We start from the raw sequence: 13843 nt of genomic DNA, 5'->3' as shown, positions 1-13843 counted from the left end.
CCTCTTCAGGTACAGCTGAGGTTCAATATCATTATCTGTACGTCACAACATTCAAGAGAAATGTTTACGTGAGAACACAACCCCCACCCACCGCGTAACTGAAGCACTTGCTGCTTCGGCAGTTTCTGCCCGTTGCCTTCTAGAACCTTCTGTGCACATGTGTGGGGTCCTCAGAATGTTCATGGGAAAGGGGAACTGTGGAAACACTACCTCAGAAAGTTTTTACAACAAAATGAACTTTTAAAACATTTTTTAAAATTTGTTTATTTATTTGAGAGGCAGAGTTACAGACAGTGAGAGGGAGAGACAGAGAGAAAGGTCCTCCCTCCATTGGCTCACTCCCCATATGACCGCAACAGCCAATCCGAAGCCAGGAGCCAGGAGCTTCTTCCAGGTCTCCCACGTGGGTGTGGGACCCAAGGACTTGGGCCATCTTTCACTGCTTTCCCAGGCCATAGCAGAGAGCTGGATCGGAAGAGGAGCAGCCGAGACTAGAACTGGCGTCCATATGGGATGCTGGCACCACAGGCAGAGGATTAACCTGCGTCACAGGGCTGGCCCCCAAAATGAACTTTTTGATTCCATATTCCATGAACTTTTTGAAGTATCCTTGTACACAGGTGTAACTGATCATAGAGATAAATTTATGCTCCGTTTTAAATTGTGCCTAAGCATTGTGCCATGTTTTTTTGTTATATCTTTACAAGTTTTTTTTTTCTTTTCTTAAATTTATTTGAAAAGGGGGGGGGGCTGGCAAAGAGAGAGAGAGAGAATGCAGTTCACTCCAAAAGCACAGCTGGTCAGGCTGCAGCTAGGAGAGCAATCCAGGACCGCCACGCGGGTGGCAGGGACTCAGACTACCCGAGCCATCACTGCTGCCCCCCAGGGTGTGCACCAGCAGGAAGTGGTGCTGGGGGCCAGAGCCAGGACGTGAATTCAGATGTTCCAAAGTGGCATGGGCCTCTGACTGACCCAGAGTCTAACTGCTAGGCCAAACGCGCTGCTTTAGAGCTGTGTTTAATGTTCACGTTAAACCTACTGTGCTACGTGACTGCATCTTATGTAAGTTTCGTTAGGGGGCGCTCTAGTGCCATAACCAAAGCATTTGCTGTCTGCCACTAACTACATGCCCTTTCTTCAGTACACTCCTTTTTTTTTTTTTTTTTTAAGTTTTATTTATTTATTTGAAAGGCAGAGATACAGAGAGAGAGTAGGAGAAACAGAGAGGTCTTCCATCTACTGGCTCATTCTCCAAGTGGTTGCAACGACTAGAGCTGGGCCAGACTGAAGCCAGAAGCCAGGAGCTTCTTCTGGGTCTCCCACCTGGGTGCAGGGGCCCAAGGACTTGGGCCATCTTCTACTGCTTTCCCATGTCATAGCAGAGAGCTGGATTGGAAGAGGAGCATCTGGAACTCCAACCTGTACCCATGTGGGATGCCAACACTGCAGGCAGAAGCTTAACCTTTTTTTTTTTTTTTTTAATAATTTATTTATTTGAAAGTCAGGGTTACACAGAGAGAGGAGAAGCAGAGAGAGAGACAGAGACAGAGACAGAGAGGTCTTCCATCTGATAATTCACTCCCTAATTGGCTGCTACGGCTGGAGCTGCGCTGATCTAAAGCCAGGAGCCAGGAGCTTCTTCTGAGTCTCTCACATGGGTGCAGGGGCCCAAGAACTTGGGCCATCTTCTATTGCTTTCCCAGGCCATAGCAGAGAGCTGGATTGGAAGTGGAGCAGCCAGGTCTCGAACCAGTGTGCATATGGGATGCTGGCGCTTCAGGCCAGGGTGTTAACCCGCTGCGCCACAGCGCTCGCCCCGTAATGTGTCACAACACTGGCCCTTCCAATAGGGTCTTGATGACAAAGTCCTACATTCTTCTCCAAGAACAATGGCCAAGAAATAGCCAAATCTTTCCTTTTTATTCTAATTCAAGAGGTAGGGCTGAGTTCAGAGCAGCAACACTGCCGTGATTAGAGTTTACTGGGTACTCACTATGTGCAGGCATTTGGCAGGTGGCAACTCAGTTCATTGTCATGGCAACCTGTTGAGGAAGGCACCATTATTATTCCCATTTACAGGTGAGGAAAACTGAGGCACAGCAACTGACCTGCTGTGAGAGGGCTCCCTAATCTGGGTTTCCCTGGAGATCATTCAGGACCCAGGGAGTCTAAGGAGTAGACTCTGGGCTGCCCCTCCCCAGTCAGAGCCCCGGCACTCTGATCTGTTTTACAACATGAACTTAAGGTCTTACCTGATGCAAAGCTCATGGGCTTAAAACGAAAACAAAAACAAAACAAAGCAAACAAACAAACAAGCACACAAAGCCCTGGTCTCAGGTCCGCGTGTTGCAAACGAGGCTCAAGGGTGCAGTGTCAGTGTTACTTCGGCAGGACAGGAAAGGGGACGGCCTCTCTCCCCAGACACAACAGAACCCTGCTCCGGCATGGCTCACTCTGGAAGAAGAGCTGCCAGGCGCGGGGGCGGGTTCCCGGCCTCTGTGGCCACTCGGGGCAGGAGGGACTGCGTGCCCTCTGCCTCTGGCTGACCCTCTAGGAGTGCTGCCCCCTCAGTGTGAGCTGAGCCCCCCCCCCCCCCCCCCCCCGGTCTACACAGCACAGCTGAGCACTAAGAGGAAGCAGTGGGAGCAGAGCCCCGGGGCCCTTGAAGCACCGAGGCAGAGTTGAGGGTCCTGGCCTGCCCCTCACCCACCCCTTGCCCTTCTCCAGGATGTAGACTCCGCCCACCCTGCAGGCCCCTGCCCTGAGTGCCCCCCTCAGCCTGTCTCACACACAGGACCCTACCTCAGCGTGTGGCAACCCACGTGGCCTCTTGTTTTAATGTGTCCTGTGATTTTTAAATGAAGTCTCATTTTCCACTGTAAAACATCTACGTGGGGCAGAAAACATAGAGCATGGAGGGAGACAGAAGGAAGGAAGCAGGCCACCGTCCACCCCGTCCCCCAGAGCAACTGCCAGCACCACACTTGTCCACTCCCCACATTTATTCAGTAAAGATCTTTAATCTTTATTTTCATCGACGGGTAGACCAACAGATAGAGAGAGGGAGAGAGAAAGAGAGAGAATCCTCCATCCACTGGTTCATCCCCCAAATGGCCACAACAGCCAGGCCTGGGCTAGGTCAAAGCCAGGAGCCTGGAACTCCATCTGGGTCTCCCATGTGACTGGCAGGGCCCCAAGCACCTGAGCCATTGTCTGCTGCCTCTCGGGATGCATTAGCAGACAGTTAGATTAGAAGTGGAGTAGCCAGGACTCGAACCCAGGCACTCTGATATGGGACGTGGGCTTACTCAGTGGTAACACCGTGCGCACCCCTATTCAGTAAATAGTTATTGAGCACCAACCATATATTAGTTTTGCGATGGGTACTGACAACACCAGCAATAAAGAGTGAGTCTTTCCTGGTTAATTTCTAAAATAATTGAATCAGAGAGCATTTGCAAAAATTATGCTCCTTTTACACAGCCCACAGTCTTTAACATGTGTATTATAAAGTTTAGACTATAAGTACATCATGGGAGAAAGCTGAAATACTATGTACTCATATGCTGATGGAGGTCCTCTCTGGCTGATAGAGTTTGGGGTGCTTTCTCGCTGTCTTTATTTTCTTTGCTGTTTGATATTGTGCAACGTGCATTTTCTTTGCGGCAATGAAAAAGTCTTTTTTGTGTTTGCGCTGATAAAAGAAGGTAGCTGTGACGCAGCCTTGGCTCCTGAGAGACGCGGCGTTGGTGGAGTTGTGAGGTGCAGTGCCCCCGCCAGACCCCCCCGCCCGGTCCTGCCTCTGTGATTCCTCCAGCTGCAGGTGGACAGTGCAGCCCGGAGCACAGCAGGTGACAGGATGTGTGCAGGCTACTTTTCCTTCTTGTTCCCTAACAACTCTGCCCGAGGCGTCTGCACTGTTAGGTATTGCAAGCCATGCAGAGACACGGCGTCATATCACGGATTATATGCAAACATTGCACCATGTTATACTAAGGGATTTTTTTTTTTTTTTTTTGGACAGGCAGAGTGGACAGTGAGAGAGAGACAGAGAGAAAGGTCTTCCTTTTGCTGTTGGTTCACCCTCCAATGGCCGCTGCGGTAGGCGCGCTGCGGCCAGCGCACCGGGCTGATCCGAAGGCAGGAGCCAGGTGCTTCTCCTGGTCTCCCGTGGGGTGCAGGGCCCAAGGACCTGGGCCATCCTCCACTGCACTCCCTGGCCACAGCAGAGAGCTGGCCTGGAAGAGGGGCAACCGGGACAGGATCAGTGCCCCGACCGGGACTAGAACCCGGTGTGCCGGCGCCGCAAGGCGGAGGATTAGCCTAGTGAGCCGCGGCGCCGGCCAGTATACTAAGGGATTTGTGTATCCACAGGTCTTGGAATCTGTGGGGGCTTAGAACCGTGCAGATACCAAGGGTGGCCGTACTCCCTGATGCTTCTTCCTCTCTCTGTAGGTAGTCGAGCTCCTGTATGTGCTGAGTTATAAGTGCAGTTCAATTGGCTTCCTAGTATCTAAACATTTTTTTATTTAGTTGAGAGGCAGAGAAAGCTCTTGTCTTCTGGTTCACTTCCCAGATGCCTGCAACAGCTGGCTGGGCCAGAGCAGAAGCCCAAAGCGGGGAACGTGATCCAGTTCTGCTCCGTGGGCGACAGGAACCCAGTTACTTGAGCCCTGGTTTGCATTGGCAGGGGGATGGGGTCAGCAGCTGGGACTGGGCATCGAACCCAGGTACTCCGGCGTAGGACACAGGTATCTTAACTACTGAGCTACCCGCCCACCCCCAGTGTCCTGGAATTTTCTGTTTGTCCTTGACTGACCAGGAGATTCCCATGCACATCGAGGGACACTCAGCTCTGCTGGGGCTGTCGTGTCATTCGGAGGACAAGGGAGTCCCCTGCCCTGGGAGCCGCCAACTCCTGGGCCTGAGTTTGTGGAAGATTGACTGGCCCGAGAGTGGAGACCCAGCTGTTCTTCCAGTCTTGGTTAAGCTCTGGCTCCAGGCAAGGCACCCTTGAGAGGCGCAGGACACCGACTGTGAGCACCAGGGGCTCAGGTGCTCGGAGAGGGGAGCACCGTGGGACCCCGGCCCTTGTATGCGCTGAGTCCTGAGTGGCTGCTATACAAACCCCAGAGCGGGGAGGGCAAGGGCCATGTGAGCTGGGCGGTTGGAAAGGTTTTCTCCGAGGAGCGTGACGTCAGCTTGAGCTTCAGGATGAGGGAGAGAAATGGGAAGAGCAGTGCGGGCAGTTGTAGGGGGGAGGCCACGCCCAGAGCGAGCGTGCCTTGGTGGGGCTCCTGCCTTGGTGCGAGGGTGGGCACGGCCATCTCCATACCTGACGTGCCGTGGGGACTTGTCTGCTCTCTGGGAAAGCCTCTGTGAAGCGGACAAGGCAGCAGCCTAGGTGTTAACTACCTACAAAAGCAATAGAAATATCAAGCCATCCGTCTGAGGTCACCCAGAAAGTGCGCGGTGGGGCTGCTCCTCCCACCCCCACCCCCAGCACAGAGCTGCTTCCTCCAAGCCACGCTCACTGGAACGAACAGCTGGCTGCGGGCCAAGGTGCCACAGCCCGGCAGAGGGCGGTGAGGAGGACCAGCCCCCCAGGGTAGCTGGAAATCGTCAGCCCATCCTGTAGGTGAGAGGCCTCACGCTTTCCCTTTGCTGGGGCCTTCCTCAGTGTGCATCCGAGCTTGTCTCGAGGAAGATGTCCCTCGAGGCACTGCTTACCGTAGGGCAAAAAGAGGATTGGCTAACGTCCAAGCAGAGTGCACGCGGTGAACAGTCTACACTCTGTCGGGTCAGAGCCATCCTTTGTCTACCGCTGAAGTATAAGGGCAAAGGATCATTGCACTAATTTGACCTCCGTACTTTACCACCATTCACACACAGAAGGGGACCAGGGAGAGCAGGAAGAAAAGTATCAGGAAGTGGACGGATCGTGCAGTAGGAGCGACTTTTATTTTCTCTTTGCCGAACTGTCCTATCAGATAAAGAATTTACAGTGAGCCTGTTTCACTTTGTATTTTTTAGATTTATTCTTTTACTTATTTGAAAGGCCGAGATGCAGAGAGAGAGAGGAGGAGAGATCCTCCTTCCTCTGGTTCATTCCCCCAGATGGCCACAACAGCCACAGCTGGGCTGAGGCCAAAGCCAGGACCCAGGAGCGTCTTCCGGCTCTCCCATGCGGGTGCAAGGGCCCAAGCTCTTGGGTCATCCTCCACTGCTTTCACCAGGTGCGTTAGCAGAGAGCTGGATCAGAAGTGGAGCAGCCGGGTCTCAAACCGGTGCCCGTACGGCATGCTGACATTGCAGGCAGAGGCTTTACCCACTACACCACAACGCCGGCCCCCAGCCTGTTTTCTTTTTTTTACCACCAGAAGGAAATCATTTTTGCCAAGAAAAAATAAACAACAAATTTCAAGGGAAGAAAAGAACAATGTGGGGGAAAAGCCTGCATGAACGCCTCGCATCGACCTTGACATACCTGAGGGCGTTGCTGACTGCTGCCCAGAAAGCTGGAGTGCGGCCTTGCCCTCCACTTCTGGGGATGAAAAGCCCCAAGCCTGAAGGCTTTCGGTGCGGGACCTGGCTGAGTCTCCCACTGGGGCTGGGAGAGGGACTTACACCCCCTTCATGGGATTTCCCTGAGCACCAAATGAGATGTGCTTACTGGATACAGCGTTGGCAAATGGCAATGATCGTTGGCCTTGGACAGCGCCCAGGTCCTCTCAGGCCCCTGCGCATTTTAGTAACCTGAACGTTGTCTCCACTAGAGAGGCTGGGGGGAGTTGGACAGAAGAAAAGGAAGCACCTGGTGGCCAGCCTGGCCTCCTGCGGACCCCGGTGTCAGGACTGTGTTGTCCTTAAGGCTTCAGGCCCCCCGGAGGTGGCAATGGCCCTGGGTGGCTCTGTGGCGGGGGAAGGGGACGAGGCACGCTCACTGGGAGCGCCTGTGCAGCAGGTGCTGGGTGCGGAGGGGGCTGTTGCTCCCGGAGCTGAGCCTCAGCTCTGTGCAGGGGAGTGGTCCACTAAGCATGTGAGAGCGGGGGCTGGGGACTCTGGGGACAGGAAGTTGTCCCAGGCACACAGACGATGTGGCAGGTGGCACGAGGCGTGTGTTCTACCACGAGGAGAAGGCGCCCAGGGGCTCCTGTGCTGCCCTTTGAGCTGTGACCTTGCCGGGTGGGATGACCTGGAGTCATCTGGCCTTGCTGGGCCTTGGCTTCCCAGCCGGCAGAAATGGACCAGATCAGTACCCCTGTCTCAGGGTGCTGGATGGAAAGGCAGGCGAGGAGAAGTTCAGAACGGAGTCCCGACAGCCTCAGTGGTGTGGTGATTGTTTCTGAGCACCCGGTCGCTCCAGTGGAGACGGAGAAGTGACATGGCACTTTGTTTGGTAGCAGTGCGAAGAATCGGGCAGATTTGTCAGAAAGAAGCAGTTTGCCAAAGAACCTGAAAAGTGCACACTATCAGATAAGAAAGGCTGTTCTGGGCTGGCGCCGTGGCTCAACAGGCTAATCCTCTGCCTAGCGGCGCCAGCACACCGGGTTCTAGTCCCGGTCGGGGCACCGGATTCTGTCCCGGTTGCCCCTCTTCCAGGCCAGCTCTCTGCTGTGGCCCGGGAGTGCAGTGGAGGATGGCCCAAGTGCTTGGGCCCTGCACCTCATGGGAGACCAGGAGAAGCACCTGGCTCCTGGCTTCAGATCAGCGCAGTGCGCCAGCCGCGGTGGCCATTGGAGGGTGAACCAACAGCAAAGGAAGACCTTTCTCTCTGTCTCTCTCTCTCACTGTCCACTCTGCCTGCCAAAAAAAAAAAAAAAAAAGCTGTCCTGGGGCACAGCGGGTTAAGCTGTCACCTGCTACACCAGCATCCCTTATGGGCATCTGTTCAAGTCCCAGCTACTCTGCTACCTAACCAGCTCCCTGCTAATGCACCTGGGAAAGCAGCAGAGGATGGCCCAAGTGCTTGGGCCCCTACATCCAGGTGTGAGACCCGGAAGAAGCTCCTGGCTTCTGGCTCCTGGCTTCAGCCTGGCTCAGCCCAGGCTGTTGTAGCCATTTGGGGAGTGAACCAGCAGATGGAAGATCTCTCTTTCTCTGTCTCTCTTTCTGTATAACTCTGCCTTTCAAATAAACAAATCTTTTTCTCCTAAAAGAAAGGCTGATTAACTTTAAAAAAAAGATTTATGTATTATTTGAAAGGCAGAGTATCAGAAAGAAAGAAGAGACAGAGACAGAGACAGAGAGAGGTCATCCATCTGCTGGTTCATTCCCCAAATGGCTGCAGCAGCCAGGGCTGGTCTAGATAAAGCCAGGAGCCAAGAAACTCTATGTGGGTCTCCCATGTAGGTGGCAGGGGTCCAAGTACTTGGGCCGTCACCAGCTGCCTCTAGGTGCATTAGCAGGGAGCTGAATCAGAAGCAGAGTAGTCGGGACCTAACCAGGCTCTCAGATATGGGGCACAGATGTCCCAAGCCGTGGCTTCAGCCATCACACCCCCATGTCTGTCCTTGCTTGACTTTCTTAAACCACCAATTCCAAAATTGACTTAGTCTCCTAACACCTGATAATGAGCCAAGAAAGAGTGGCAAGCACTTATGTACCCACACAGAGAAAAAGGTCCTATGCATTACACACCAGAGTATGACCAGTGCCTACCTCTGGGTAGGAGCATTGTGGGCAATCCTTTTATAAACCAGCAAGTTTATGTTAACACCTGACTTCTTGTGGGAAACTGAAAGCCTTGTCAGACCCCGCAGGGGATCCCACAGCACCTGTCACTGGCTGGAGGTGGCCGCCCCATCGGATGGAGCAGGAACCCTCCAGGCCACAGCTCCAGATCAAAGGAAGTCTCTGAGCAGGCTCCGCCCTCCCCGCAGCCTAACTTCCCCCTCCCAGAGGGTGGTGGACATGTGATCACTGGTTTTCCTTCTGTGCAGATGGCCCTGGAGATGTGGTGCCCTTGCAGGAACTAGGTGAGTGTCCGGTTAGGGGAGAGGGGTCAGGGGTGCCGGGGCTGGGCCAGATCTGGGCATCAACTTCCCAAGGCTGGGAGATATGGGAGCTGCAGTCCACTTGGGGCGTGGGCTCAGCAAGCGGCAGGGAAGGGATTAGGAAGGGACTCCAGGCACGAGGCAGGGCCACGGATGGCTGAATGGAAAGATCCCATGGTGGACAGGAGAGTTAGGGCAGTTCCTGTGTTCTCCTGTGGCTCCAAGGGTAGAGGCACCTGGTAGGGAGCCCCGGCTGGCCTGGCCCTGACGCTGTTTCTCGTTTCCAGGACTTCGGAGGAGAGGCTCTGACCCAGCAAGTGGTAAATACGGACGCTCAAGGAGAGGGCAAGTGTGGCCTGGGTGCTGGGGCAGTGGGCCGGGCCGCCCACAGCCTGGGAGGCCGGCGGCCATAGCTGGAGGGCCCTGGGCCGCAGGACAAGGACCTCGTTCCCCGGGGGCAGGGGCTGGGAAGGCAGGCTCTAGGGGTCCCACAGTCAGCCACCCCCACCTCCGCTCCTGCAGTGGGCGCAGGAGACAGTCCCTGGTGAGGCAGAGGAGAGAGAAGGCCGCGTCGTGTTACCCATCCGTGTCGCTCTTGTTCCAGGAGAGGTGGAGGCGTCACGCCTGCGGAGACTGAACATCAAGAAGGACGGTAAGGACGCTGCATCGCGGCCTGCGGGGTTCGGGTCTCGGGGGCCCAGGGCAGTGGCAGTCATAGCCACCTCGGCTGTGTGCCCTACGGCTTACAAAAACCTCGGCCCAGAATCAGCCCGAGAAGAGGGCGCAAGGATTCCCACTTCACAGATGTGGAAACTGAGGCTCAAGGTTGGGCGTGGCCTTGCAGCCAGGGAGTCGCATGGCCTGGGCTGGCGCTTTCTGCTCCGTGCGGAGTCACCAGGACCACAAACGCCTTCCAGGCCTGTGGCCAGGATGAGGAGCTGGGCCCACGGCGCTCCTGGGCTTCAGGCCTGGACTCCGTGGGACCCTCAGGGAGGAAGACAAGGGCAAGAGAGGAGACATGGGTATTTTGTTTACTTGTTTGGTTTTATTGTATTTGAAAGGTGAGGGGAGCGATCTTTCTATTGGTTCAATCCCCAATTGCCCACAAGTCAGGGCTGGGCCAAGCTAAAGCCGGGAGCCAGAAATTCAATGCAGGTATCCCACATAGGTGGCCGGGACCCAAGGACTTGAGCCACCACCTGTGCCTCCCGGGCACGTATTAACAGGAAGCTGCAGCAGCAGCGTCACTGAAGCTCAAGCCAGGCATGCGGAGGGCGGAGGCAGCGACGTGACCACCGTGTGCCACTCGCCTGTCCCGAGACCATGGTGGTGTTTTGTTGTTGTTGTTTTTTAAAGATTTATTTATTCATTTGAAAGTTACAAAGTTACAGAGAGAGGGAGAGACAGAGAGAGAGGTTTTCCATCTGCTGGTTCACTCCCCAAACAACAGCTTGGGCTAGGCCAAACTGAAGCCAGGAGCCGGGAGCTTCCTCCAGGTGTCCCATGTGGGTGCAGGGACCCAAGCACTTGGGCCATCCTCCACTGCTTTCCCAGGAGCATTGGCAGGCAGCTGTATTGCAAATGCTGTAGCCAGGAATTAAAGTGGCACCCATGTGGGATGGTGGCATCACAAGAGGTTCCTTAACCTGCTATGCCACAACGCCAGCCCTGACACCATGGTTTTTGATGGCATAGCTGGCGGTTGTTCTAGAAACATCTCTTGCGAAAACCCCACCTCCAGCCAGTGGGAGACCTGGAGCTGGCCCCTGCTGTTCCTCTGTGCAGGGCATGAGCCAGCCAGGCTGTTTAACTTTTCCTGGCCCTAAATCAAGGCTCGCTGGACTAAAACCGAGCGATTCCCAATGAGCAGGCTGTGTCCCAGCTGCTTTGGGACACGCCCCGGGAACCACGGCCTTGGTGCCCCTGGATAAAGCTACTGCCCCGCAGAGACTCGGGAGGACGTGGCCAGTGATTGCCGTCTCCCGCTCTGCCCTTCCAGATGAGTTTTTCCATTTCGTCCTCCTCTGTTTCGCCATCGGGGCCCTGCTGGTGTGTTACCACTACTACGCAGGTGAGGAGAGGGGCGGGCCTGGGGCTGCGGCTCACGGATGCAAGACCTGCAGGCTGATCCTTGTCTCCCTCCCCGTCCTCCCAGACTGGTTCATGTCCCTTGGGGTCGGCCTGCTCACCTTTGCCTCCCTGGAGACCGTGGGCATCTACTTCGGGCTGTGTGAGTGCCCCCGACACACACACACACACGCACACGCACACGCACATGCACACGCACATGCATGTGCTGCAGGGTCTTGTGCTGGCCAAGGGCCCGAGAGTCATGACCCAAACATTTTTTTTTTTTTTTTTAATTTCCTTTCGCTCCTGTTTTCTTCCACTTTCAAGGTCACTGTAAGGCCCCTGGCAAAACCTCATGGAAAAAGTGGGCAGCGCCATAAAAAATGCAGCAAAAACAGTTTCAGGTGGCAAACACAGAGGGCGAGCCAGATAAAGAAAATGGGTTCAGTGTAGCAGGGGCTGCGTTTGCCAAGTTTCCTGGCTCTGTTGTTGCTGTTTTTAGCAACAGTGACTCTGGCACCGTGACCAGGCCCAGCCTGCCGCCTGTGATTCCTCCCCAGTGGGCCGGGCCGCGTCCCGGGGCGGGCATGGGGGGGGCTGACCCCGCGGCCTCGGGGGGCACGGACCTAACGCCCCTCTCTCCTTGTTTCTGAGCAGTGTACCGGATCCACAGCGTGCTGCAGGGCTTCATCCCTCTCTTCCAGAAGCTGAGGCTCATGGGTAACCTTGAAATCCCTGTTCTGCTCACGCTCTCTCCCCGGCAGGGCGAAGGGGGCCGAGCCTGGAGGCAGGGGGCCTGGGTTCCGGTCCGACCTCTGCCGGTCCGCCAGCTCCGTGCCTCCGGCCAGCTCTGCGGCTTCGGCCAGCCTCAGTCTTTCTCAGTGGGCAGAGTGGGTGTGGTGCTTCCTGGGACACAAGGGTGTTGTGAAATGCAAATGAGGAGCGGACACAAAAGGTTTCAGTGTGAGACGGTGGGAAAGTGGAGGGAGTCGGGCCATTTCTCACTCTCTCATAGAAACTCACCCGGCCTCGAACACTACAGGTCTGTGGTTGTGTTGGCCGAATAGCAACTGGGCAGGTACACGTCAGTGTTCTCACTCTTGACTGACGAGGGAGCTGGGGCTCAGAGAGGTGTAGGGCTTCGCCCAGGGTCACCCAGCTGGAGGAGCTGAGCCGGACCAAAGTGGATCCTGTTTATTTACTTATGTGAAAGTCAGAGGCCGGCGCCATGGCTTAACAGGCTAATCCTCCGCCTTGCGGCGCCGGCACACCGGGTTCTAGTCCCGGTCGGGGCACCGGATTCTGTCCCGGTTGCCCCTCTTCCAGGCCAGCTCTCTGCTATGGCCCAGGAGTGCAGTGGAGGATGGCCCAAGTGCTTGGGCCCTGCACCTCATGGGAGACCAGGATAAGCACCTGGCTCCTGGCTTCGGATCAGCGCGATGTGCCAGCCGCAGCGGCCATTGGAGGGTGAACCAACGGCAAAAAGGAAGACCTTTCTCTCTGTCTCTCTGTCTCTCTCTCACTATCCACTCTGCCTGTCCAAAAAAAAAAGTCAGAGTTTCAGAGAGTGAGGGAGAGACAGAGGCAAAGCGATGTCTTCCATTCTCTGGTTCTCTCCCCAAATGGCCTCAACAGCCAGGGCTGAGCCAAGAGCCAGGAGCTTCCTCCAGGTCTCCCATGTGAGTGGCAGGGGTCCAAGTCCTCAGGTCATCTTCCGTTGCCTTCCCAGGCATATTAGCAGGGAGATGGATCAGAAGTGGAGCAGCCAAGATGAACCGGCACCCATGTGGGATTCTGGTGCTGCACACCTGAGCTTTAACCTGCTGTGCCACAGCGCCAGTCCCAGCCCGTTTCTTTACCGGCTCTGAGCCCACCGCAGCATCTCAAAACAGAGAGGCCAGGTGGCTCTGTGTCTCTGCGCTCCTTAAATCCACGTGGCTAATAAAGGAAGCTAGTTGCTACGGCTAGTTATCCCTTCTGGGGTGACCACGCTGAGGGATGGAGGGGCATCCGGGTGATGGCAGGGGCGAGACCTGTCTGCTCTCAGAACCCCATGCTGACCCACCATCTTTGCTTTCCAGGGTTCAGGAAGACTGACTGACACCACTGCCAGGTGGGCAGCTAAGCCGGGCCGCAGCTGGGCCTCCCCTCTCCTGGGCCCGTGAGGACAGAGAGACCGGAATCCTGGGAGAGGCCAAGCCAGAGCAATAAAGAGAGCGCTTTTGCTTCCATGTGGTCTGAACGTTGGCACGGCCCAGGCCGGGGTATCGTATGGGCAGCGTGGGCACTCGGGGCGGCTGCCTGCAGGGAAGGCAGGGGGAGGGTGCGGGACCCGAGCCCTCCCAGCACCTGTACCTACAGGGAGAGTCTGTTTCTCAGGAGACAGCAGGAGACCCCGGGGCCCTGCTGCACTCGGTCAGGGCGTGCGGTTTCTCTGAAATGACCAGGCTGTCCGCGTGGCCTCTGGGACCCTGCGGAGCCATTGCGTGGTGGGCAAGCTGTTGCCCTGGGGTCCAGGCTGGGTCCTCTGGGCGCCCTGATGCTGGTGAGAGGTTGGGGACTAAAACCACAGCTCTGGGCATCTTCCCCCAGCCCCGCCCTCCACCCAGCAACAGCCCTGTTGCCCTGGACTCCAGCAAGATTCAAATAAACATTCTCTTCCCTGTGCTGAAAGCAGCCAGCTCAATGTCCCTGTAGGTTTCCTGAGCACAAGGACGGGCGTGCTTGGGGTCTCCCCGAAGCCCCCGCCCTGTAAAACGTCAGTGGATACAGCCGCT

At 55.8% G+C, this 13843-nt stretch overlaps 1 protein-coding gene across 1 annotated transcript; it reads left to right on the top strand.

Moving 5' to 3' along the window:
• The first annotated feature begins 3379 nt into the window (after window positions 1-3379).
• TMEM40 (transmembrane protein 40) lies at window positions 3380-13643 on the top strand. Its single transcript, XM_062200341.1, has 8 exons — window positions 3380-3408; window positions 8902-8978; window positions 9284-9316; window positions 9601-9648; window positions 10996-11067; window positions 11152-11226; window positions 11724-11786; window positions 13148-13643. Exons 1-8 carry the CDS (start codon window positions 3380-3382, stop codon window positions 13165-13167), a joined length of 417 nt encoding a protein of 138 aa, XP_062056325.1. The 3' UTR covers window positions 13168-13643.
• Window positions 13644-13843: the final 200 nt, after the last annotated feature.

The sequence above is a fragment of the Lepus europaeus genome, chromosome 9 (assembly GCF_033115175.1).
Source record: "Lepus europaeus isolate LE1 chromosome 9, mLepTim1.pri, whole genome shotgun sequence".
In the NCBI taxonomy this organism is placed as follows: Eukaryota; Metazoa; Chordata; class Mammalia; order Lagomorpha; family Leporidae; genus Lepus; species Lepus europaeus.
Note: the sequence above shows the minus strand (reverse complement) of the source record. Positions and strands in the feature narration are given on the sequence as shown.